Source organism: Odocoileus virginianus, chromosome 8, assembly GCF_023699985.2.
Source record: "Odocoileus virginianus isolate 20LAN1187 ecotype Illinois chromosome 8, Ovbor_1.2, whole genome shotgun sequence".
NCBI lineage: Eukaryota > Metazoa > Chordata > Mammalia > Artiodactyla > Cervidae > Odocoileus > Odocoileus virginianus.
In genome coordinates, this window is record NC_069681.1 from 74,216,596 (window position 1) to 74,244,073 (window position 27,478).

At 43.8% G+C, this 27,478-nt stretch overlaps 1 protein-coding gene across 3 annotated transcripts in view; it reads right to left on the bottom strand.

The window, feature by feature from the left end:
* The window catches only part of FLT3 (fms related receptor tyrosine kinase 3), a 78,200-nt gene that overhangs the window by 17,491 nt on the left and 33,231 nt on the right, over positions 1 to 27,478 (bottom strand). For all 3 annotated transcript variants that reach the window (XM_020882206.2, XM_070471721.1, XM_070471722.1), the window contains 12 exons: positions 25,471 to 25,586; positions 20,430 to 20,559; positions 17,193 to 17,320; positions 16,390 to 16,529; positions 16,139 to 16,292; positions 14,724 to 14,892; positions 5,170 to 5,273; positions 4,087 to 4,195; positions 3,644 to 3,822; positions 2,064 to 2,170; positions 1,837 to 1,969; positions 1,650 to 1,754 (listed from right to left, as the gene is read on the bottom strand). In XM_020882206.2, coding sequence (XP_020737865.2) covers positions 1,650 to 1,754; positions 1,837 to 1,969; positions 2,064 to 2,170; positions 3,644 to 3,822; positions 4,087 to 4,195; positions 5,170 to 5,273; positions 14,724 to 14,892; positions 16,139 to 16,292; positions 16,390 to 16,529; positions 17,193 to 17,320; positions 20,430 to 20,559; positions 25,471 to 25,586 — 1,574 coding nt within the window. The remainder of the gene's footprint in view (positions 1 to 1,649; positions 1,755 to 1,836; positions 1,970 to 2,063; positions 2,171 to 3,643; positions 3,823 to 4,086; positions 4,196 to 5,169; positions 5,274 to 14,723; positions 14,893 to 16,138; positions 16,293 to 16,389; positions 16,530 to 17,192; positions 17,321 to 20,429; positions 20,560 to 25,470; positions 25,587 to 27,478) is intronic.

A 27,478-nucleotide genomic window follows, 5' to 3' on the forward strand; every position in this document is an offset into this window, starting at 1 on the left:
AGCAAGGAACTTGAGCTCATCTGGGGCCTGAGAGATGGCTTCCCAGAGGAAGTGGTATCTGAGCTGAGATCTACGGGAGGAGCAGGTGGTGATGCCGTGAAAGGGGAAGGGGAAGGATGGATGTGCAAAGGCCCTGAGGCGGGAAGAGCACGGCACTCCAGAGGAACTGAGAGCTGGCCGTGTGCCGTGCTGGAGTGAGAGGGCAGAGGAGAGCTGCAGCCACATCGTGCTGGGCTGTGTGGACTGTTCAAGATGAAAGCAACTGGGAAGGTTAAGTAGGAAAAGTATGTGATCAGCTTTGCATTTCAGAAGTATCACTTGGGCTTCAGAATCCAGAAGGAGGTAAGAGTGTACATAGAGTAGCTTCTTAGAAGGCTGGTGCATCCACTTAGAAGAGACAGGCAGTAACAGGGGTTAAGAGAAAAGAGGATGGACTGAAGAGGCACCTGCAGAAGACTGATAGGAATAGTTACAATGAGGATGGTTTCTAAGATGAGTCAGTCCTAGGTTCCTGGTTGGCCCAACTGGGTGGCCCATGGCCAGTCATTGGTACTTATAACTAATCGGTGAGAGAGGGAGTATCAACCAAGGGCCAGAGTTGGAGGAGTCCACGTTGGATAGACTGTCTTTGAGGGACCCTGGAACTCCAGTACTCTTGTCTGGAAAATTCTATGGACGGAGGAGCCTGGTGGGCTGCAGTCCATGGGGTTGCGAAGAGTCGGACATGACTGAGCGACTTCACTTTCATTTTTCACTTTCATGCATTGGAGAAGGAAATGGCAACCCACTCCAGTGTTCTTGCCTGGAGAATCCCAGGGACAGCGGAGCCTAGTGGGCTGCCATCTATGGGGTCGCACAGAGTTGGACACAGACTGACGCGACTTAGCAGCAGCAGCAGGAGACATTCAGGCATTTGGACATAACCTGAAGCTTAGCAGGGAGACGCAATCGTGAGAACCATTCGTACACGGGATGAGGTCATGGGCGAGCTGAGACAGCCCTTGAGTGTGAGGAGTGGAGAGGAAAGCGGGACCCGGAGCAAGCCTTCGAGAACTTCACGTGAGATATGGATGAGCCGATGAGGGAGCAGCCAAGGACAGTGCAGCTTTCAGAGGGTGGGAGGAAACCAGAAAGATATGGCGCCATGGAAACTGAAGGAAGCAAGCACAAAAAAGGTGGAGGGAACTATAGATCGTGCCAACTTGTGCTGAAAATTGAAGTAATGTGAGGACAGAAAAGTGCCCATTAGACTTGGTTCATGATGGGGGCAGTGGAGGGAGGGGGTCACTGATCACTTAGAGCCAGCTGGGGGCGCTCTTGCTAAGTGAGTGATGATCAGGGTGGATGCTGGGGAGGGCAGGTGAGAAATGAGTGGGGAGTGATAACAGAAGGCACCGATTGCCTCTTCTACCCAAGAGTCCGTGTCACCATGTAAGACACACAGCTGCCTGTAGCAATGGTAACCCCAACGCTGAAAAAAAACCTAAGCAGACAGAGAGGAAGAAGAGGTGGACTTGCATTTTATATTCATAAATTAGTGGACACCAACCCCAACTCACTCCCTTTTAAGCTTTGAAGCCGGCAAGCAGTACCCATAACCGTGATGGAAAAGAGGCGGCGGCAGGCGCCCCCTCGGCGCGTCTCTGTACCTTTCAGCATCTTGACTGCGACCTGGATGGAGACCCCTGTCTTACTAATTCCGTAGGCGGTCGCATTCATCACTTTTCCAAAAGCACCCGACCCGAGGACCTTCCCTGCAAGACACGTGGTGAGTGAGTGAGCGTTCGCTGAGGATTTTCCCACAGGAAGGAAACAGATGAAACATCCGATTCTTACCAAATTCCAAGTTTTCTCTCGGAAACTCCCATTTGAGGTCATACTCATATTCTCTGAAGTCAATGTAGAAGTACTCGTTATCCAGAGAGCCGGTCACCTGCACCATCTGCAGCTGGCTTTCGTACCGAAATTGCTTCCGAGAGGAAATAATGAGTCTGTTAGCCACAGGGCGTTCTTCAGATATGGGACACAGTCACAGCTTCTTTTTTTTTAACCTTTGCTTTTACCTTTTTGTACTTGTGACAAATCAGCATGGTTAAAACAGCAATGAAGGGAAGACAGAGGCCAATTGTTGCATAGAACGAGATGTTGTCCTGGATGGAAGGGAAGGGCCCTGCAACGGAAGAGCATCCCGGAGCAGTGGGTGAGAATCCGGAGAGTGCAGGCTCACTACAACCTCTCATGTCCTGTCTGAGGGCCTGTTATTTGTGATGCTTACAAGCCCTCTACGCACAGAAGCCCACAGAAAAATCAGGCCATGTTCATATAAAGGACACTTCCCTCCCAGAAAATTTTAGATGATTCTGAACCCATTGGGAATTTTTCCATCCCATGACCAGGAATGGAACCCATGCCCCCTGCATTGATGCACAGAGTCTTAACCACTGGGTGGCCAGGGAAGTCCCTCTGAGCCCAATTTAAAAAATCATTTACTTGCAGGAAAAAAAATAAAAAATCATTTACTAGGGGTTTTAAGGATTACATCTATTTAAACCCACAGGATAGTCAAGCCAGATTAAAAAAAAAAAAGAAGTCTGTCTACCATATATAAAATAGATCAACAATACAGTCCTAGTATATAGCACAGGGGACTATATTTAAGATCTTGTAATAAACTATAATAGAAAACAATCTGAAAAGTCACACATGTGACTGAATCAAGAATGTTTGTCTACTATACATAAAGTAGACAAGCACCACAGTCCCACTGTACAGCAAAGGGAACTATCAGCATATTCTATATTTTGTAATAAACTATAGCGGAAAAGAATATGAAAAAGAAGACACATATAAAACTGCATCACTAAAAAAAAAAAAAAAAAACCTGCATCACTTTGCTGTACACCTAAGACTAACAGAACATTATAAATCAACTATAGCTCAATTTGAAAAAAAAAAGAAACTTGTGTTCCCACAATGAAGCTGTCATATGAATGTGGGGAAGTTAGTTTGGGGATGCTGGTGATTCTAAACCATTAGTGTAGGCGGCCAGGTTTCAGAATTGCTTAATTTCAGAGGGCTCTAAATATCAAACCAAAAATGATAAAACAGCAGGCTAAAAGGTAAATAAGGAGATGAACTGAAAGGAAAAGTGGCAGAGGCTCCAAATTACTCAACTCTCTCCCTGGCTCTGGATCTCTGTGTCGCTGTTGTTCAGTTGCTAAGTTGCGTCCGACTCTTAGCGACCTCAGGGACTGTAACCCACAAGCCTCCTCTGTCCATGGGATTCTCCAGGTTGCCATTTCCTTCTCCAGGGGATCTTCCTGATCCAGGGATCAAACTTGAGTCTCCTGCCTGGCAGGCTGATTCCTTGCCACTGAGCTACCACGGTCGTCGGGGTAGATGCCCACTATACCAGGAGTCTGGGGTTCTACCCACAATGAATTCATGAGTTACAGTAACATCAGTAGAAGTCACTCTGCCTTTAAATTACAGAACATGTATATTCAGTAGGGATTCTTGCCTGACTCAGAAAGCCTTCTCATCTCACACTGAACCTACACACCCAGATAAAAGCCAAAGACAGGGCCTAACTTCCAGTGGGGAATTCCTGAAGGTGGCTGTTTCAACAGCGACTGCTGTGTACCTGGTGAGCTCAGAAGGATTGTCTCACAGGACGTGCCGAGGGCGTTGTAGGCACAACACTTCACCAGGAGCCCTTTGACGGCCTCGCTCATGTTCAGCGTGCTGCTCGATATCCACTGTCCAAATACTTTCCTGTTGGCCTTTTTATTCCAAATTCCTTCTGTGATTTCTTCTGTGCAGCTGAAAAGAAATGGCAGAGAAGTCAGAGGGGTGTGGCTGTCTTCAGATTGGAAGTGAGTGTTTCTCTAATGGTGTCTGTAAGAGACACATCTATTATATGTTATCAGAAACAATCTATGATCATTGAGAATTATGGTCGACTAGGAAGGTAAGCATTTGAAATGCTCTAGCGTTTCTTCTTAAACTGAATTCACGAGAAAGCGTCAGTATGTCAGAGAGAGTTTCATGTTCTTCTAACACAAGAGAGGCCAAGGTCCACATTACTTGGGGGACTTGTCTGAGCACTTCTTCCAGATCCAAGATGGTATCGGATACCCATCAGAGGAGCAGGAAGCCTGGCTTGCAGACGCCTCGGCCAGCACTTGAGGTTTCCCTGGAGAAAACAAGAGGACAGACAGGCTCATGGAGTAATGCACTTTTCAGAAAGGGTTTCAAAGTCAGCTTTATATAGGCTGCCCTTTCACAGTAAGCAGTTGTGCTTCTCAGAAGGTGTCTCAGGCAGGACTCAGAGAGGGGGGTCCTTTCCCCTTGTCATGTCACCTTCCATGCAGGCAGCCCTACCACCTCTCTGGGGAGCACCCCCTGTCCATCACTAGACCCTTCCTGGAGAGGTTGCAGGTGTAGACTCTATCTACTTGCTCACCCTAAAATGAGTACTAGCTTCAGGAGAAGCATCTGCAGAAAAAGTCCAACAAAAGGTACTCGCCTCTTTTCATAGACCAAAGAAACAAAAATTATTAAAACAACTAAATGGCAGGTAGTATGACTTTTGGCCTTTTCTTAACATGATCTTTCAAAGTACTAAAACCAGTAAAGTGATACACTAAAGCACCTTCAGAGAGGACCTGGACTCAGCATCTTAACTTAAAAGGATGAGCGCAGAAAGAGGTCTGTGTATCAGCAGAGCCAGGAGATATGAAAGTACAATTTCAGAACACTTCCACAGGTCAAAACAGTTTCATCACACTCCTTCCCGAAGCCATTGCTTAGCTCTTTCTGGTCCGAGTTAATGCATCATTAAAGAGTCACAAGAATGAAATAAAATTTCTTGACGACTTCACTTCTGTTTTGTTTTGTTAAATTTCGATTTATTTATTTTTAACTGGAGGATAATTACTTCACAATATTGTGTCGGTCTCTGCCATACATCAGCATGAATCAGCCATAAATGGGTCCCTCCCTCTGGAACCTCCTTGCACCTCCCACCCCTTCCCACCCCTGTAGGTGTCACAGAGCCCCGGTTTGCGCTCCCTGCCTTATACAGCAAATCCCCCTGGCTGTCTAATTTAATACGGTAATATATGTCTCCATGCTACTCTCTCCATTCATCCCACCCTCTTCACTTACTTCTTATATTCAGTGTGAACTCTTTTGTGAACTGGGCATCATCATTTTCTGCATGGAAGATATACTGTCCTGGCTGGTGTTTGTGGTTGCAAAACTTAGATATGCTGTTGGGAAAAGAGTTAAAGACAGACTTAGCCAGATTCTTTGAGGAGATGCTGAAATGCGTGATGGTGTGCTTGGGGGAAGTCTCCCTGGAGACACTTCAGTCTCTCAAGCTCAGTGGACAGGAGGTGTCTTCACTTGTTACTCAAAGTGTGGTCCACAAACAGGCAGCGTCAGCCTCGATATTATCTGGGAATTTGTTAGAAACACGAAGCCCCAGCCCGTCCGCCCCCAACACCTACAGACTGAGAGTCTGCATTTCAAGATCATTTCCTTGTGATTCACATGCACATCAAAGGCTGAGAAGCACTGATCTTGGCTGGGGCTCCTAAGAGAGACAAGAAGGTTCCAGTCCCTATGGTTACATCCATTCCAGACGAGTCTGACTTCCCAGAAACATGGGAAAACCTGGGCGGGCGGCAGAGCCCATGACCCCCCAACCTCCTGAAAGGACAGCTCTCTGATGTTGGTCCAAGGCAGGACCTATGACCAGCCTTGACTCCCATAGCAATTAACAGGGATGAGGGCTCAAATCTGCTGAGTTTGTCCAGAAATCTCTGGGTGGTCTCAGCAGGCTCTAGTATCTACTTGGAGTGCTCATCCATCATATCCACCAGGTATCTGGTATTGGGGATTACCCGTCATACCTACCAGGTACCTCGTACAGGGGATCAAATGGGGCCAAATGATCAGAAACCCTAGAAAACAACCTAATTATTTAGACCTGATGGAGAAAGCAGGGAGGGGATGCTGTGGACTCCTAAGCAGGAGAGGAAAGTTATGAACAGGATTTCAGTTTAGAGTGAAATGCAGCAGGAAAGTATATGGAAGGGAAGTCTGGAAGTAGTTGCCCAAGTAACCCAGCAAGTCCTTCATTCATTCATGGATTCACTCATTCATTCTCCCATCAATGGCACAGGCTGTTTGTGGGAGGAATTTGGAATACAACAGTCAGTCAGAAAAATCAGGTTTCTGTTCTCACAGAACGTAGAGTTTGAAGGCAGACAAGTAAATATGCAGCTACGGTACGATGTGGGATGTCGTAGGGGAGGAGAAGTAAAAGGTCATATTCGAGAGCTCAGAGTGTGAAAAGATGAGTGTTGTCGAAGGCAGGGAAAACAGGGAGGGAGTGGAAACAGCCAACCCAAGAGGCACCAGGACCATGAGAGGCAGCAGATGCTGGACCATATGTGAAGATGAAGGAGAGAACAGAATCCCAGCTGATTCCTGAGTCGAACCACCTGCCTAGCAACTGACAGAGCAGCTTCTGAGTACTGGTTTACCTGACACCAACGTTCTGCAACCTTAACTTGGAAGCTCAAAGGTAATTCTGACTGTGGACAGTGATGGGAGATTCCATTTCCTATCAAGTGAGCATCTAACAAGATTTTTGTTTGCCTCGTTAATAAGAAGGCTGAAGAGGCAGAAAGGGGACTTTCTTACCTTGACCTACTTCTGGACAACAAGAAGGAAATGGTTGCCTGCAGTGGAAAATGACAGAAAGATGGGGGGAAAGCCAAATTATAACTTTAGGGAGAAAAGTAAGCAACACTACATGCAACCCCCAGACTTTACGAAGGCAGGGTTTAAGTGGTCCAAGAAGAGAAAGATGTGAGCTTCCACAAGCGAAGATGTAATTCTCACTGGACAATAGCCAAAGACTCTGAAAAGGAACAACAGATTAAAAATGAAGCCAGTCTGGCTGGCCAGGTACCATGCTAAAAGCATCACTCAATTTGATAAAGAAATGACCGATACAACAATTGATAATTGTGTAGACCGAAGCAATCTGGTTTGTCTTTTTTTTTTTAAGTGGAGACTGCATTGTTTTTATTTTTTTTTCGGCTGCACCACTGGCAAGTGGAATCCTAGTTCCCCGACCAGAGATCAAACATTGGAAGTGCAGAGTCTTAACCACTGGACTGCCAGGGAAGTCCCAGAAATTTTTTCTTGAACGGTTTCCCTCCTAAGTCTCTTGTGCTGTCTGAATGGAGCCTGACTTGCCATGGATAGATGAGATAGTATCTGAAACAGTCTCGCTCTTCCAGGTAGGAAACTGATCACAGAAACAGCCCAGACAAAGAAATTGAATATTCAGGTCCTCTTCAACCACTTGTCCACTTATCCTATTTATGGCAGCTGACCCCTGCAAGGGCAACGACTGCAGTGCTGACCCTCCCCTGGAAACTCCAGGAGGACTAACCAGTTAGGACCAGGGAGTTTCAAAACTTCCTCTTTCCCTGGGACTTTTCTGAAAATGGCCAGCAGGCAGGAGATGGGAGACCAGGAAATGAATTCACGGTGAAATACCTTTGGTGACTAAGATGTATTTTCAGTACAACTATGAGAAGGGATTTCTCCTCTGTTATGAGCAAAATGCAGGTGATTTTCAGTTTTTATTTAGCGGCCAGAGGGGAGGAGTTGAGAAGGCACAGGTCTTTCCAGCAGCGCAGGGAGTAATTTCACTAGAAAGAAGGCTTTGTTCAAAGAGCAAGGGATGATGAAAGACAAACCAGAGGACCGGGAATAATAAAGTGCAGGTTGGGGAAGCTGAGAGCTTCTGAAACTGGAGAGTCAGGGGCTGGCAAGATTGGGGGACTCCACGTGGCACTGGGAGGCCCCATCAGGAGACCCTGCCCACTCAGACGGCGGGGTGTGGAGCGGGCACAGTCCGGCTGAAGTTGAACCCGGTCCACACATGTTTCTGTCCAGGGTCAGACACAGGGGCGGGAGAGCTGCTGCTGATTTTATGTCACTCTACATAATACTAAGCTCACTTTTATTTTATTTCAGGGCAGCCCAGAATCCTGGAGAAATATAATCATTAAAAGCCCAATAGTGGGCACTTCCCTGGCAGTCCAGTGGTGAAAACTCCATGCTTCCAATGCAGGGAGAGTGGGTTCGATCCCTGGGTGGGGAACCTAGGATGACACATGCCTTGTGGCCAAAATATAATAAAAGAAAAATTTCAAAACATTTTAAATCAAGAAAAATCCCCATAGTGAAGCCTGGCACATTTCAAAAGGAGGCACACTTTTATTTCTAATAAGCAAAGCGCACACCTGGATGTTTGTTCTCTCACACACTGGGTGTGAGAATCTTGAACATTTGAAATGAGCTGGTGTCCAGAGGCAGTACCAGAGTGATGGTTACAAACGCAGGCTTTGACTCTGCTTATCACCCGGCCTTCCCTGGTGGCTCAGCCAGTAAAGGATCTGCCTGCAATGCGGGAGACCCAGGTTCCATCCCTGGGTCGGGAAGGTCCTCTAGAGAAGGGAATGGCAACCCCACTCCAGTATTCTTGCTTGGAGAATCCCACGGACAGAGGAGCCTGGTGGGCTACAGTCCATGGGGTCACAAAGAATTGGACATGACTGGGTGACTAATGCACACCACTATCATCCAGTGGTGTGACCTTGGACAAGTCATCAAACCTCTCTGTTCTGGTTTCCTTATCTGCAAAATGAAGATAGTATCTACCTTATGTGGTTGTTAGGGTGGGTTTTTGTTAAATTTTTATTAAAGCAGTTTTGCATAAACTGTTTATAATAGTGCCTAGCTGTTGTTTGGTCGCTAAGTTGTGCTTGACTCTTTGCAACCCCATGGACTGTAGCCCACCAGGCTCCTCTGTCCGTGGGATTTTTCCAGGCAAGAATACTGGAGTGGGTTACCATTTCTTTCTCCAGTAATTGTGCCTAGAACATAGTAAACATAATAAATGTGTTAGATCATCATTACTATGAGGCTTATTAAGTCTGGGAATCATTTTGAATAAAAAAGACATTTAGAAGCTTTACTCTGGGGTATACCTTGTGAGAAAGTCACATTAAAACAAAGACGCAAAGAAAAAAAAACTTAAGTAAATGCCCATCAAGGAGTTAGTCAAAATAAAATCTTCTGAAAAGTGGAATACCATGTAGCCATAAAAGTGATCATGTAAATAATAATACACTTATTAATATAGCAAGAGATGATATTTTTAAGGGAAAAATCAGGTGATAAATGGCACAATTAATTTCATGTTTATACAAAAACCTATACTTCTGTTTCTATCATGGCAGTTACATAGGCAAAGTCTGAAATATAAACCCTGGTAGTGGAACTGCGGGTGTTATATCTTTTTTCTTTTTAAGGCAATTTCAGAAAATAAGAGTGAATGAACGGGACTGACTTTGCCCTATGTCTGGGGTAAGTAACATAACCTGTTTCCATATTTCATAAAATGGGATAATGGGATCAAATGAGATGATCTGTATAAAACTGGCACATTGCAAGGGATCAAAGAAGTTTCTTTTGTTCTCAGTGAGGCTTCATGACCTGGTCAATACCTTACAACTGAGTGGACAGGATTTGGAAACTCCCACTGTTCACTACAAGCAAACATCTTCCCCTCATGTTTGTTACACTCAGGGCTCATCTCCTTCGGGGAACCAAAACAACCCTTCCAAAGAAGCTCAATGCAATCCTTCAATCACATATCATTTATTGACTTGAGAGCTGGCCTTTCTGTTTGTCCTGAGCACCATGGCTCATCACCCAGAACCCACACTCCACCATACTGCTGGTACCAGGAAGCGCTCAGTTAATGCCTGTTGTGGGCAGAACTCAGACTGGTAGAGTTGGAAAATTATATATTTCAGGAAAAAAGAAAATAAAGAAATCTGGCATGCCTAAGGAGAGTCTCTCAGAAGAGACTATTTAAATAATTACAACATCCTAATAAGTTGTTTTGGGTGTGTGTGTGTGTGTGTGTTTAACCATGAAATTAGGAAAAGCTAAGGCAGATTTGTTTGTAAGTCTACAGAGATATGAAATTAAGCAAACGAACAGACGAAATATCCTAGAACCTTTTCCCAAGACCTGGTTATCAGGGCTGCTGGAAAGTTACAATTCATAAAACGTAAACATAAAGGCAAACCCTAATAAACTCTGTGCAATATTTGAGGAAGTAAATTGGAGAAACGAAGCTGTGAAGGTGGGGGAAGCTGCTAGATTTCTGGCGCACACACGACCACACCAAAGCTTTTTCAGGAGTACTGTTATTACGAGACCTTTCGGTTACACAGAAAAACTGGTGGCACTTTGCTTCTAAAGTCCTCTCCTGCCACATGATGAAAATTCTGTACTTCATCAACAAAATTCAGTTTGACTAAATAGTTGAAATTGAGTGGTGGGTAAAGGATGCTCACTGTACTATCCCCTGAGTTCATTCATAAATTGGGAACTTTTTATAACAAAAAAATGGAAAAGAACTCAATTTATTCTGCATCCCCAGTTACAACATAGAGCCTCATGTAGGGAGCAGAAGACATTGAAAGCACTCATGCTCAATTTTTTTGGTCGTTCATCTTTTATTCAATAGTTTTAGTGTCTTTCATGATGGAGGAGGCTCTATCTCACCTGGCATTGTGAATCAAGTGGGCCATCACACTCACTGCATCATTTTAATCAATTAATACTGTAGCTCTTCAAGAACTTTTTAAATAAAATAAACATTGAGTGTTAGGTGTTGTGATGAGTGCACACTTTGAATTGATTTCTGGGAGGTGATGATGAATTCATTCATTTACTAAATAGCTGTTGACTGTTTACTAAATAGCTGTTGCCTTGTACAATAGCACAAGGCATTGTACAATGCCTTTCTAAAAAGACAGAAAAATGACAACGCCTATCCCCACAGTGGGATTCAACACACAAGAGGCTAACTGTATCACCCGGTAACTAGGGCTGAGAGGCATACATCACTCTAGGCGTCAGGATCTTCCATAATTTATCCATTTAGCTGCCTCTTGAAGATAACTACTTGGGGTCAGGGGTGCAGGTTGTGATCATGGAATGAAACCATCTAGAGTAACTAGATTGGCCCAAGACCCATATATGTCAGAGAAACGGTCATCTCATCAGTGAGTCTGTCAGATCTTAAGAATGGTGCCAGGTGTCACCAGCACACATAGCAACGACCTCCCAGGTGGGCCCTGGCACTTCAATGTGCCTACATAACTTGAGGGAGTTGAGGGGGAGACATCACCTTGTTCACGCTTGCAGCCCCTGAGGGCACTGAGCCCATTGGGAAGGTATTAAAGGAATATTTGCTGAACTAAATTGAACTGATCATCTATCTCTTTGAATCAATTTTGCAAGAGAATCCTGTAGAACTGAGAGCTTCTCTGACGTTGGGTGACAACACAAAGAACAGGGAAAGGGGTGGCACGGGCATCCTAAACACAAGTAGTCAACTCAACCAGGACTGAGCCCCTACCTTCTACTTTCAGAAGTTTGATGGTTCAGAATAAGGGCTTATGACAATGGGGTGACGCCCCTCTCCAAGGCAGTGGTTCTCCACCACAGGAACTTTTTCTCACCAGGGGACATCCAGCAATGTCCGCAGATATTTTAGGTTGTCACAAGTGGGGTGAGTGGTGCTACTAACATCCATGGGGCACAGAACAGGGACTCAGCAGAATATCCTACTGCACAGAAGAAAGACCCCACCACCACCACCCCCAGCACCCTGAGTGGAGAATTACCCAGCCCAGGATGTCAACAGTCTGTTGTTGAGAAGCCCTGAGTTAGGGGACTGTGAGTCCATCCAAAGGCTGCCTTCTTAATTACTTTAAAAATGAATGCTTTGAACGTTAGGAGTTTTGGGCAAGAGAGGACAGACGGTTCCATGCAAACTCTGCATTATAGTGTGTTTTTTAAAATGCACACAAGGGAATTTCCTGGTGGTCCAGTGGCTAAGACTCCACACTCCCAATACAGGGGGACAGGGTTCAATCCCTGGTCATGGAACTAGATCCCACATGCCTCAGCTAACACCTGGCACAGCTGGATAAACCACTGTAATGATGTAAAGTAATTAGCCTCCAACTAATAAAAATAAATGGAAAAAATAAAAAAAATAAAGAAGTAAAATAAATATTTTATTTTAAAAATTAACTGACTTCTAAACTAAAAGGTCTTTTTAAAAAATAAACAAGCAAACAAAGATCAGCTACAAATCACTTTGGGGTATAGAACAGCATGGTCATCAGGAAACAGAGAAGAATCAAGATGAAAAGAGCTTGAATTTCCCTGGTAGTAGTGGTTAAGAATCTGCCTGCCAATGAAGGGGACATGGGTTCAATCCCTGGTCTGGGAAAGACTCCACATGCCATGGGGCAACTGATCCAGCATGCCCTGAAGCCCACGGCTCTTCAACAAGAGACGCCACCTCAATAGGAACCCTGAGCACCACAGCCAAGAGCAGCCACCACCCTCTGCAACTAGAGAAAGCCCAGGCACAGCAACAAAGACCCAGCACAGTCAAGATTAAATAAATAAAACATTTTTTTAAAAGACGCTGCTGGTGCTGCTGCTGCTGCTAAGTCACTTCAGTCGTGTCTGACTCTGTGCGACCCCATAGACGGCAGCCCACCAGGCTCCCCCGTCCCTGGGATTCTCCAGGCAAGAATACTGGAGTGGGTTGCCATTTCCTTCTCCAGTGCATGAAAGTGAAAAGTGAAACTGAAGAAAAGAGCTTCACTCTGACTCGTCTCCTAGACCTGTGCCATCCAACAGGAATACAATGCAAGCCACATGCGTAATTTTAAAGTTTCCAGTTAACCACCTAAAAAAGTGAAAAGGAGTAAACAGTAATGGTAAATTTATTGAACTTAATATATCTAAAATACTATCATCTTAACATATAATCGAGATAAAAATTATTGAGATATTTCACATCCTATTTCTCATCCTAAGTCCTAAAAACCTGGTGTGCATGTTACAGCCACAGTGCATCTGGGACCAGTCAAATGTCAAGCTCTCAACAGCCGTGTGTGGCTGGTGGATCCGTACCGCACAGCCCAGGACGAGACCTATGACAGGAATCACCAGAGTTTCTCATTAAACACATAGACTCTAGAAGCAGTATTCGTCCGAAATTACTCAAGTGTGGTTATTAAAGGGCAAAGGTAACAGGTGCACCCCAGAGAACCAACTTCTGACTGTAGTTTCTTTTGTGACTGAACTTTCAGCATCTAAACTCAACAGCCAGTGACTAGCAAAGGAGATTAATCCAAGCCCTGACACGGCACCCTGGAACAAAGTTCAGCTGTGCTCCACGTGTTCTGCAAGTCTGCTGTAATGTCAAGAAAAATATATTTTGATGGTGAAAACCACTGCAGAATCAGTATATTGTGATAAAAATTGGAACAAGAATCAACTGTGCAGTTTTCTTTTAAAAAATGTAGCCTTTGGGGGTTGTGCCCCGATTTTGGTTCATCGTGTCTGAAATAGGAGCAAGGAATCCACATTTTTAATATCCACCCAGATGATTCCTACACAGTCGGTTTATGGACTCACATTGAGAATCAGTGGTTTACCATAAGCCCATCGACTTGTTTAAAACATGACAGGTGCCTCTCCGCTCATAGTCTATCCTGAAACCACTGTTACCAGGGATTAGTTTTAAGAGATAAGAAGCATCAGAGCCATAGGATATACAAGGAAGAGCTGTTTTTTTGAGGGAAAAAGAGAGATAAATTCAGAGTTTGGGATTAATATATACTCACTACTATATGTAAAATAGGTTAACAACAGGACCTGCTGGTTAGCACAGGGAACTGCACTCAATATCTTGTAATAATCTATAATGGGAAAGAAGCTGAAAAAGAATATATGTATGTATAAGAGGCTTCCCTGATGCCTTCCCAGTGGTAAAGAATCCACCTGTTAATGAAGTTGACTCAGGTTCAGTCCCCCAGTCAGGAAGATCCCCTGGAGAAGGAAATGGCAACCCACTCCAGTATTCTTGCCTGGAGAATCCCATGGGCAGAGGAGCCTGGTGGGTTACAGTCTATGGGGTTGCAAAAGAGTCAGACATGACTTAACAACTACACCACAACAAAAAATATGTGTATAAATGAATCACTGTTCTATACACATGAAACTAACATAACATTGCAAATTAACTATCCTTCAACTTTAAAAACATGTCGATTTTTATTTTCCAAAGAGGGACTGAAGAATTTCTCCCAGAAGAGAAACTTGAGTGCGGTTGGACAAACCCCCAGGAAAATGAGATTTTCCTTCAGCATTTATCCTTGGACTATGTCTGTGTTTGTTTTTTGAAAACTCAAATCAATATACCTATAGGTAGTGTTTTCTGGTTTTCAGGGGTTTTACTTCCTCAGTCATCTGCCAAGAGGCTGAGAGAGACTTCATGTACCAGTAGCACATACCCTCAAATAGGAAGTAACTATCGGGTGACTCAGAAAATGCCGGACTCAAACCGACAATGGTTCTTTCTGTTTTTCGTGAGTAGGTTACACTCTCTGAACTGATTAAAGAGTTGTCATTATGCCCTCAAGTCTGCTGCTTGCTTCCTCGTCTTCCATATCAACATGATAGCACATTAACTCAAAGGAAACCAGAAGGGTCTGGCCAAGAATGACGATGCCTCCTGGACTCACCTGTACCCATCGTCCAGGCCACTTTGCTCACAAGGAAATGATTTTCGAGAGAAGGTCCATGTACATCTGATTTGTGGGTATGCTTTAAACCTGACAGAAAAACAAAACTCTTCATACTGGTCAATTTCATAGTCTTCATTTGATTTGGAAACGTTTATAAATCCTTTTTCTGTAAAAAAAAAAAAAGAACGCATTTCTAAATTAGATAATGAGATTCATATGGAAATATATTGAGACAATAAATTTTTATTCATCAGTTTTATGCAAGAAAACTGAGATTTGATAGCCTAACAAGAAACACATGGGTCCTGTCCCCAGTTAGAAGCCTGAACATATCACCTTCTGATTACGCTCAGAATTAGATGTGAATAATTGATGCTCTTCCCAGAGAAATGTATAAAGACATCTACTGATTTTGCATACAATTTCAAGGGGTTGGAGGACTCCCCAAGCCTGGTGAACCGTGGACACAGAGGGACCCACTGACAATCCCTCAGTCAGAATGGCCTCCTCATGACTTATCCCGCATAAAATAATCTCAGGGCACAAATAAAAGAACAGTCTAGCCAGTAATACTCACAAGGTTTCCCTGGGGAATACTTCCTTGTTAGTTTGATAAGAGAATCTCTTTATTTCTCAGCATTTTCAAAGTAGATGGCTAAAGGCTGCCACCTACTCTGAGATCACTTTTTAAAAAAAAATTATTGGAGTCTCTGAGATTACTTAAAGCAGGGTTATTGTCAGATCCTACACAGCCCACCCAAATTTCCATTTCTTCAAGGCTCAGTGGTAAAGAATCCACCTGCCAATGCAGGAGACACGGGTTCAATCCCTGGGTCAGGAATATCCCCTGGAAAAGGAAGTGGCTGCCCACTCCAGTATTCTTGCCTGGAGAATCCCATGGACAGAAGAGCCTGGTGGACTACAATCCATGGGGTCCCAAAAGAGTCGGACATGACCGACTGATTAAATAACAAGTGTTTGTTGGGCTTTCTCAGCCACTGCTCTCTGCCCTTGAGGGGCAGTTCTCAGGTAGTTCTTAGAACAAGTGCTTATTAATGGTGCATTTTGCATCTGGCTCTCTGCCACGCCTGGGACTACAAGGGTAGAAGGGGTTATTCCTGTCCTTAGGAACCTTCCAGCCTACTGGAAGACAAAAATCCACAAACAGAGGGTCACATTACAATGTGATGAGTGCAAAAACAGTGGCATTCAAGTGGGCTCAGGCTCAGTTTAACCAGAAAAGGAAGGGAAGGGGCAGCTTGTATTGATTTCACAAAGCTATCCTAATTCAATTTCTCTCTCAACTTTTTGATACTAACCTTATACTGAAAGCAGAATGTGCAGCACCTACATTACACTCCACACTAAAACAACTAAAACATAAGTACAGATTATGTGCGCAGCTGCATTACCTAGGATGGTGACCAAAGCTGATTTACTGGGATGCTCTGAAGAGGAACAAGTGTAATAGCCAGTGTCGTTTCTTCCCACTGATGATACAAAAGCAAACAGAATCCGTATCATAGTTCTGTTTGTGGAATAGGTACTCATCTCAAAGTAGCTGCCCTAGATTTTAATATAAAACAGAGTTTGAATGGAGTGATTTCCACTTGGATTCTTGGTTCATTTTTCTGCATTTCAGAATACAAGCTCATCCTCTCACCTCTTCCAGAGCTTTATTCTCTAATTCCCAGCTGAGCCCGAATCCGTGGTTTATGTGAATGGCTTTGCACCTTATCCACAAGGGTTCCCCTACTTTAAGAAATAATTGTGGCGGTGTGGTCTGAGGAGTCTGGTTTAGATCTAGAAGATGAAAAAATCCCGGGTAAGAAAAAAAGTGATTACCCCCTGCACCACACAATATATCCTGAACATTCTGCAGAATAAAGGTTTTAATGGTATCTCAGGGCTTCCCTGGGGGCTCAGTGGTAGAGAATCCGCCTGAGACACAGGTTCCATCCCTGGTCCAGGAAGATCCCACATGCTGTGGAGCAACGAAGTCCATGGGTCACAACTACTGAGCTTCTGCTCTAGAGCCTGGGAGATGCAACTACTGAAGCCCACACATCCTAGAGCCTGTGCTACATAACAAGAGAAGCTACCACAATGAGAGGTCCGTGCACCGCAACTAGAGAGGAGCCCCCATTTGCCGCAGCTAGGGAAAAGCCGGTGCACCAACAAAGACCCAGCACAGCCAAAAAGAAATAAATAAATTTAAAAAGAAAAAGATTTTAATGGCATCTTAAATGTTATCAACTACCCCAAAATAAAAGGATCTTTCAGAGATTAAGTAGTCTGTTATGAAGAAATGAGCACAGAAAGAATCCATAATGTTACACTGAAAATGGCCTGAAGGAACTATAGCATTTTTTAAATTGAGTGAGGACCTAAGGGGTGATGATTAGTCCCAGACTGTCTCCGAGGAACTATCCCAGAAAACAGACGGACACGATGTCATGGTCTTACCTATAGTGAAGAGCTTGGTACATTCCCGGCCCAGCTCATTTCTTGCACAGCACCTGATATCTGTTCCAAATAACTCATGGAGGACACTCTCCTCCTTCGTGATGACAGCTGGACTCTCTCCTTTACAGCTGCCATTAAAAAAGAAATGTCAGTTGACTAAACACCTTTTAAAATGACAAGTGAGTATTCCGGAGAAGAACCAGATAAAAGGTTGTAGAGTTTAACAGACTGATAAGAAAATAAAGATAGGAGCAGGTCACAAGGCAAACCAATTCATACTGATGGTGCCCACACCACCCACAGAGTTCTTAAGGGAACTAGTTAGTTATTCATCACCTCACCTAATTAGAATAACGCTGGAGAGAATCACATAATGAGAGTTCAAAAAGTTTTGAGAAAAATATGGATACTAAAGGGGAAAGGGGGGTGGGAGGAACTAGAAGATTGGGACTGACATATATACACTATTGATAGTCTGTATAAAATAGAAAACAGCATGTGTAAAATAGGTAACAGTATGTATAAAACAGATAACTAATGAGAACATGGGCTTCCCTGGTGGCTCAGAGGTAAAGAATCCGCCTGAAAATGCAGCAGACAAGGGTTCAGTCTCTGGCTCGGGAAGACCCCTGGAGAAGGGAATGGCTTGACCCACTCCAGTATCCTTGCCTGGGAAACCCCGTGGACGGAGGAGCCAGGCAGGCTACAGTCCATGGGGTCACAAAAGAGTTGAACACAACTTAGCGACTAAACAACAACAAATGAGAACATACTGTATAGCTCAGGGAACTCTACTTAATGCTCTGAGGTGACCGAATCGGTGAGGAAATCCAAAAGTGAGGGGATACTTGTACATGTACGTCAGATTCGTTTTGCGCCACACTAGACACAACACGGTAAAGCAACTATGCTACAATAAAAATTAATTTAAAAAAAGATTTCGTGTCTGGTGACCTCTTGGTTGTTGTTAAACAGAGAAAACAAATGGAAGAACTGAGAAAAGACAGAAAAGCGGGGGCGGGGGTGGAGAAAATGGAGAAAAGGAAAAGCACAATTAGGTTTTAATACGGCAACAAGGTGTAGGTGTCTGTGAAGCTCTGAAGAGGACCAGCAGTGAGACGGAGAGAGGTCAGGCTTGCAGAAGTGCCCAGGGTCCCCACAGCTCACAGTGGAGAGGGTGGTGTCCCCAGAGAGGGGCCAGCCACACCTGGGGATTTGGGCTCCCCAGCAGCTCAGTGCTAAAGAATCTGCCTGCAGTGCAGGAGACTCAGATTTGATAACATCCCTTGGAACCCACTCCAGTATCCTTGCCTGGAGAATCCCCAAGGACAGAGGAGCCTGTTGGGCTACTGTCCCTGGGGTTGCAACTTAGCACACACACACGGGGATTTGAGGGACTTCTCCCTGCCCTCTCCCCCCTTCCTAACTATAACCTTCCCCAAAGCAGGTACAGCTTTTGGAATAGTCACAGCTTTCTGTGACTACATACAGCTTCTGTGTATAGTCACTTTTCTCCTCTTTATCACTTTAGTCAAATATATTCTTTGTTTGTTTATGCATTATTCCTGAGTTTTTAAAATGACAACAATAATTCTTTTTAAATTACAATAATAATTCTTTTTTTTTTTTTTTGGCCAAGTGGTAAGGGAAATCTTAGTCCCCTGACCAGGATGGAACCTGAATCCCCTGCATTGGAAGATCAGAGTCTAAACCACGGGACTGTCAGGGAAGTCCCAATAATAATTAATCTTTAAGACAACAATAATTGCTTATTGTAGAAATTTTGGAAAATCCAGGAAAACCCAAAGAAAAGAATTTCAATTTGCCCATATTCCTACCACCATGAGATGACAACAGTTACTATTTTGCTGTGTGTAGCTTTCTAATCTTTTTCTTCTCTGTTCACACATTACATTTATATCTATAGGTAATCTCTTTTTCCTTCAAAATGTAGGATCCCAGTTTTATCATTTGGCAACCTGATTTTTTTTCCCTCCTCTTTAGTCCCATTTTCTTTTTTTTTTTTTTTAGTCCCATTTTTCAATAAAAGTTGTTTAGAACATTTTAATTGGTTCAAACAACATGAATCCTTACTTTGTGGACACCTAGGTATAACACATTTATAAGGTACTTACTATCTACTTACTATCATTGTTCTGTGTGTTTCACATGTACTGATTCACTTCCTCATCAGAGCGCTCCTAATAAGGTACAGACCGCTACCAGCCCCACACTTCTAATGAGGTGGGAAGGGATTAAATAACCCGTTCAAGGCCACACAGGTATAAGCACAGAAGGGTTCAGACCCAGGCAGATTCTACATCTTCTAACAATCATATCTGCTATTCCAGAATACATGGAATAAGCACAAATTAAACATTCATTTAGAGGGGATTTTTTTCCTATAGGGGATTATACACTGAAACCTGGACCTGGGACTTCCCTGGGGGCCCAGTGACTAAGACTCCATGCATCCAATGCAGGGGGCCAGGGATCCACCCCTGGTCAGGGAACTAGATCCCGAATGCCGCAACTAAGACCCAGTGCAGCCAAATAAGATAAAATTAAAAAGTAAAAAATTTGAAAGTCTGGACCTTTTTTAAAAAAAAGTTAAACAACCATTTCTGACTCTATTTATTTGGCTGTACTGGGTCTGTGCTGCCGTGCGGGCTTTCTCTGAAGGGTGGTGACTGGGGGCTGCTCCCTGGCTGGGGCACGCCAGCTTCTCAGCACGGCGGCTCCTCTTACTGCGGACGGAGCGCGGGCTCTGGGGCGTGCAGGCGTCTGCCGTTGCGGCGCGTGGGCTCAGTACTTGTGGCTCCCAAGCTCTAGAGCACGGGCTCAATAGCGCGGCACCTGGGCTTACGTGCTTGATGAGGGATCAAACCCGTTTCTTCCACGCTGGCAGATGGTTCTTTACTACTGAGCCACCAGGGAAAGCCCTGGACCTTTCTTTTTCCCCCAACAGAGTCAACAACCCTGTAACTTAAAGAAGGTTTATTCACATCCTGTGATATGCAGGGAGGGTCCTACAGGTCAGGGACATGACCCATGAAGGGCTCCAGAGGGCCCCTCACTAAGACACCCCCCATGTTCCCCCTGGGAAGTCCACACCAACCATGCTTTAAAAGGCCGAGTTTCTTGTTAGCATGGTGACAACTTGTACATACAGTGTGATGTCAGCTATATTAGAAAAAGACCGCAACAGTGAAGTCATAAGCCGTTCTCACATCATACCTGTCACTCTGTGAATCGCAGAACACCCATTCCACCGTCGGTTCTGGAACACTCTCTGAGATGCAGACCAAGGCGTCCTGATTTTCCATTTTTCTAAAGTAAGGTTTTCTTAATGTGTAAAGCAGTGTATCTAAAGCATTATAAATTATTCACATTTTAATATTAAAAATGTTTCATATGAAAAACATTAAAAAAAACTGTCTTAGTCTCCTCAAAAGAAGAATTCTACATCAAGAAAAGTTCATCTCTTATGCTATAGCAGTATCTTCCACTCCACTCCAAATATATACAATAACATAGCCCCTCCTCACCAATATATTAAACTCAACTCAGGCTGAAATGCTAACTGGCATTTATTCTCTTAGCTAATGTCTTTGGCTATTTCATGAATCCAAAGACAACTAAAGTTTAGTGGAGGGAAGCCAGGTAAAAACACAAATATCAATACGCATGGGAAAAAGAAGAGCAGAAATAACATAAAGTTTATAACACTTACTTATCTAGTTTTGAGGCTCAGCTTTCTGCCCACATGGAGAAGGGAATGGCAACCCACTCCAGTATTCTTGCCCGGAGAATCCCCATGGACAGAGGAACCTGGTGGGCTACAGTCCATGGGGTTGCAAAGAATTGGACATGACTGAGCAACTAACACTTTCTGCCCACAATTTTATCTAGAACTAGGCAGAAATATAGTCGAATGGAGATAGAATTGAAACAGAATTAAGAGGTTTATTTTAGCCTCTTATTCACATTGAACCTCCCCGTCCCCTTCCTCTTATCTTCTTCTCCCCCTCCCCACGGTGCTTATCATATCAACTCTACTTCTGCTTGGAACCCTTAGCGACAGGAGTTCATGACCTCCCAGAGTAGATCCTTCCAGTTTGGAACCTTTTTTTTTTTTAAAGAAAAAATGCTAAATTTCAATCTTCTCTCTTATAATCAATTGTTCTAAAATACTATAATACTTATATATATATATATGTGTGTGTGTGTGTATACACACACCAAAGATATACAAAGAGTAAATTTTGAAACATAATAAATAAAAATGAAGATCCATGGACCCATGCTCTACTTAATAACTGGAATAATAATAAATACCTTTGAATCTACTTTCGTGTTTCTCTCCATGTCTCGACCCTAGGTTAACTTTATCCCGAATTTTGTGTTTGTCGTTCTCAAATTTTAAAAAATGTCTGTACCACATAGATGGGTGGCCCCAAACAACATATTGGTTTATTTACTTGTTTGCTTGTTTCTGGGCTTCAACATGTGCAATCACTTAATATGTAGTCCTTCACAATTTCAGTTATTCATCCAACCTTAAGACTCATCCATGGTTTTGCATGCATGTAGCTATGCTTAATTCAAAACTCTTGATGAAAGGGAAAGAGGAGAGTGAAAAAGTTGGCTTAAAACTCAACATTCAAAAAACTAAGATCATGGAATCTGGTCCCATCACTTAATGGCAAATGGATGGGTAAACAGTGGAAACAGTGACAGACTTTATTTTGGGGGGGCTCCAAAATCACTGCAGTTGGTGACTGCAACCATGAAATTAAAAGACGCTTACTCCTTGGAGGAAAAGTTATGACCAACCTAGACAGCATATTAAAAAGCAGAGATATTTACTTTGCCAACAAAGGTCCGTCTAGTCAAAGCTTTCTTTTTCCAGTAGTCATGTATGGATGTGAGAGCTGGATGACAAAGAAAGCTGAGAGCTGAAGAATTGATGCTTTTGAACTGTGGTGTTGGAGAAGACTCTTGAGAGTCCCTTGGACTGCAAGGAGATCCAACCAATCCATCCTAAAGGAAATCAGTCCTGAATATTCATTGGAAGGACTGATGCTGAAGCCCAAATTCCAAAACTTTGGCCACGTGATGTGAAGAGCTGACTCATTGGAAAAGACCCTGATGCTGGGAAAGACTGAAGGCGTGAGGAGAAGGGGACAACAGAGGATGAGATGGTTGGATGGTATCATGGACTCAATGGACATGAGTTTGAGTAATCTCCAGGAGTTGGTGATGGACAACCAAGGCCTCCCTAGGCCTGGCGTGCTGCAGTCCATGGGGTCAGAGTCAGACATGACTGAGCGACTGAACTGAACTGATGCTTAATTCATTTTGCTACCACTACCTTGTGTTCCACTGGTGGATATATCACAGTCTATTGTTCCATTTTCTTACAGGGGACATTTGGGTGTTTCTTGTAGTTTGAATCACCAACAGCAGTGCTATGAACATCCTGTGCATTTCTATCAAGGCAGGTGTGTACATTCCTTTAACAATAGACCTTGGAGTGCAACTTCTGATTCCTACGGTGTGGATCCACGCATAATGACAATTTGTTTCCAACCATCCGGTGGGTATAAAATCATATGTCATTGTGGTCTTTTTTAAGATAATTTAAAATATATTTATTATTTATTTTTGGCCGTGCTGGATCTTTGTTGCTGAGCAGGCTTTTCTCTAGTTTCAGCGAGTGGGGCCTTCTGTCCTGTCGCGGTGTGCGGGCTTCTCCTTGCAGTGGCTTCTCTTTTTGCAGAGCACGGGCTCTAGAACACACAGGCTTCAGTTGTTGTGGCTCCTCAGCTCTAGGGCACAGGCTCACAAGTTGTGGTGCTCAGGCTTAGCTGCTCCAAGGCATGTGGCATCATCTCGGATCAGGGACCAAACCTGTGTCTCCTGCCTCGGCTAGTGGATTCTTATCCCCTGAGCCACCAGGGAAGCCCTTCACTGTGGTCTTAATTTGCATGTCTCAGCTATCAATTTAATATGTTTATTATACAGTGAAATACCTACTCATATCTTTTACTTTTCTACTAGTTTTTTTTCTTATTGATTTATAGAAGTTCTTTACCTATTATGACTATTCAATCTTTGTTGTTATGTGAATTACAAACATCTTTTCCCATTGTATCATAGTTTTTACCGTCTCTTCCTGTAGCTTCTGACCAGTGGTCCCAAGTCTACCCTCTAGAGCAATTTTTTTTTTTTTTTTAAGTGAAGCTTTGCTTCCATGGGAAAATCTTTCCAATATTTAAAATCATCCTGAGGTTAAGGAAGACCACTGCCATCGAAGATGTTTTTAACTAGTTAGCCCAGGTTTCCTGACTCACATCAGAAGAATTTCCTTTACGTTACACTGCAATCAATCTTCTGCTTTCCTCAAAATATTTCCTTTTCTTTGCTAAACATTCTTAATTCCCTTAGCTTCTCCTAACTTAAGGAATTCCAAGATCTTCCCTATCCTGGTGGCTCTGTTTTGTCAATGTTCATCTGCCAAAAATGTAGAACTGTAAATAGTAATTTTCCATGAATTTTCTTAACCCAGACATTACATTTTTGTGAATGCTGCCAAGGTTCAGATTTCCTTTTTTAGCAACCATAACATACTGTTGGTTAATACTGAACTTGTGGTTCACTAAACCCTTTCCTCTTTTTCATGTTGACTGCTGCCAAGTCTAACCCACCTGATTTTTTTGAATCCCACCACCCAGCAGCACCGTTAAAAGCAGTTGCAACTTACTTGAATGATTGTTGTGCTATTTTTACATTGTAAATCTTTTTCTTTTCATTTGTACATTGTAAATCTTAAGTGAAAAAAAGTTGCCCTAAGTATAATAAAGACAGCAGAGGCACATTTACTTTATACAAATTCAACACTTGGCAAAAAACAGAGGGGAAGAAAGAGAGCAAAAAATCTCCCATTCTCTTCCAACCTGAGCACTTCCTGTCTCAGAGCGGAGTGGAGGACTGGGGAGGGGTCAGGAACAAGACTAAAATCAAAGAGCAATAAGAGGTACCTCTTGATTTTTGACCTTCTAGGGCTCCGGTTCTTTACATATCAGAGTAACTGGTGGGCTTTTCAAAACAAACGTTGACCGATTTTGACTTTGCCTGGCTTTTGCTGGACAGGCTGACTTTGGAGCCTAACACCTTGTCCCCAGCCCCATTCAGATGAGCCTTGTGGGAATCAAAATGGCTCTGCTGCTTGCAGCTCTGACTGCAAGACCCAGGGCAGGGAGGCCGGGAATGCAGACCTGGCCAAGCTCAGCTTCCAGTCGTTGAGCCCCGCACCGCTATGGGCCAGGACGCACAGGCACTGCACCCGCTGCCTGCAAGTCTCACCATGGTGCAACCAGGGAGCTTGATTTACAGTGGATGAACCAGAGTTCTGCAGTGCTGCCCTGGCCCCTAAAGGCAGCGGGACCCACGTGAACGTACCACTTCTAGTCCCCGTTTGTCATGTGGGGTAAAGCAGTTGGGGGGAGGGGGTACAGGGCTGAGTCTGCACAACCTCGAGGCCTGGCAGAACTCAGTGGAGACAAGGAGAAGCCAGAAGACATGCTGGAGGTGGTTTTGCCAACTGCACAGCATGTCCCTGTCCTCCCCTGGCCCCCCAACACCCCAGTGAGAACCTCTGCCTTGCTCCTGATGGTCTGCATAGCCATGGGGGCATTGCAATGAACACAGCAGCCACCAGTTCCATATGGTTATCTAAATTCAACTTTCAATCAATTAAAATTAAATAAAGTGACAACTTTGGTGCCCAGTCGCACTGGCTATATTTCAAGTGTTCACCAACCACCTGTGGCCAGTGGCTACCTTGCCGGACAGTGCAGACACAGACATTCTTGTTGCCTAAGCTCGTGCGATCCTGTGAGATATGTCTGTGTATCCCCATTGGCTCAGAGAGGATGCCATGACCCACCCAAAGCGGTCACATCAAATCCAGAATAAGGACTCAGGTCTTCTGACTCTAAGGTCAAAATGCTTTCCACTTCTTCCTTATCATCTGTCTGACAGTGAAAAAAAAAATGGGGAGCTCTAAAATAGAGGTTCTGACGAGCACTCACGCTCAGTCTGTGGGTCATAGCAGAGTCTTAATAGGTGATGGGGGAGGTTGAAGTGAGTTCAATTAATTCAGCCACATGTCGAGGGAAACCTGGTTAAACTGTCTGGGGCACCTGGTAAGAGCTCTTGGATTCCAACCACCCCTTTAGAACATTGAGAAAACCTAGGAGCAAATGGCACTTACTTCTTATACTCACTGTAAACAATACTGTGTAATTGTTAGCTGCACTCTGAATCAAAAGGCGGTATTCTCCAGCTTGGGTTTCTGTCATTTTCAAAATGACCATGGAAAAAACTCCTCTGAAACACAAGAAAGAGAACTGGTTAATCTGGAAAACTTGTGAAACAAAAACCATCAAATTTCACACTGAGTCAGAAGGCAGTTGGGCCGCTCTGGTTCATCTCCGTGGAGAACAAAGCTCCTGTCCTGCGCCTGACACTCAGCTTGGGCCTTGTTAGTTTGACCGTGACCTTGATCCGGTCCCTCCCTGGGGAGTGTGTGCCTTCACCTCATGCTGCCTGAGCCACTTGGAGGGAATACTCCCGCCAAAACCACATAGACTTGGTGGGATGCCTTCCTTGGTAGCAGGGCATCATTCCTGCCAATGAAAAAGCATCCTCCATAGGCTTATCTGCCAGTCACCTGGTCACATGCCTTGGTGCCCCATTTGCAGAACCACATGATGGAACAAGCAAGATGTGCTGAGACTAAGAACAGTCCGTTTTGTATCCCATCCCTCCAGAGGGAAGAATTCAAGTAAAATCAGACACAAAGCATTTTCCTATGAGATAATAATTACACTGATACATCACATGGATGTAAGGAGAGAGATGTCTCAATGTGAGTATTTCTAAGTTTTCAAATACTTGGTAAAGATCAATCTGGCTAGGGGCCTTCATTTCCCAGGTGGCACTAGTGGTAAAGAACCTGCCTGCCAATGCAGAAGATGTAAGAGATGTGGGTTCAATCCCTGGGTCAGGAAGATCCCCTGGAGGAGGGCATGACAACCCACTCTAGTATTCTTACCTGGAGAATCCCCATGGACAGAGGAGACTAGCGGGTTACAGTCCATAGGGTCACAAAGAGTCGGACACGACTTAACAACCAAAAAACAACAACAACAAATATGTATTTTTTGCTCATGCAGGTGTTTTGACGTGCTTTTTTTCTCTGAACTCTTCATATTCCTAGTATCATATGTGAACTCGGGTATCTCATACAAAACTCTGAGATGGTTATCAGATCTGTCTGGTTATGAGTCTAAGAGCAGATTTAATTTCTGTGTGAGTGTGTGTGCGTGCGTGCACAGTTGTGTCTTGACTCTTTGCGACCCCATGGATTGTAGCTCACCAAGCTCCTTTGTCCATGGGATTCTCCAGGCAAGAATACTGGAGTGGGTTGCCATTGCCTTCTCCAGGGGCTCTTCCCAACCCAGGGGTCGAACCCGTGTCTCTTGTGTCTCCTGTATTGGCAGGCCTATTCTTTACCACTGCACCACCTGGGAAGCCCTTAAATTCTGTAACTCTTTGCTATGGAGAAGTTTCTAAAAATGTCTTGGTACTAGGTTAACTAACCCACAAAAGACCTATGACTTTGGCTGCCTGACCTACAACAAAAAAAGGCAATCTTTCAGCAGAGTAAAAAGAACACTTATTTTTTATTTTTCTTTTTGGTCTCACTCCAAGAGCTGCTGTGGCATTTTATATATGCATATCTATATGCCTATATACCTATCTATCTATATACATAATATATATGTATATATATTAGTCTCTAAGAAGAGATTTCATTTTGTTTTACTGGAATTCTGTGGTGTGCAGAAAAAATGATTATTTACATGCTTTTTAGCATACACAGAGTGATAAAATCGTGTGGTATTAGATTTTAATAAAATTACTGGAACGTTTCTTTAAGGCAAAATTCTTAATAACTGAGTGCTTTGCTTTAACCCCAAGGTAAACGTAAGCAAAAAAAGAGAAGTGAGTAATACGGCCTCAAAAGAGGAAAGGAAAATGAATGTGCTCTAAGGTTTAGAACCAGACTTCAGAATTATAGCTACTGGCCTGAAAACGACTTCAATGTCAGTCTGACCTTATAGAAACAAATTCAAATCCTTGGTACAACCCAGTCATGGGTGTTCTCCCATTGTCCCAGATAGGCGGCATGGAGCACTCTTTGGGTCATTGACCCA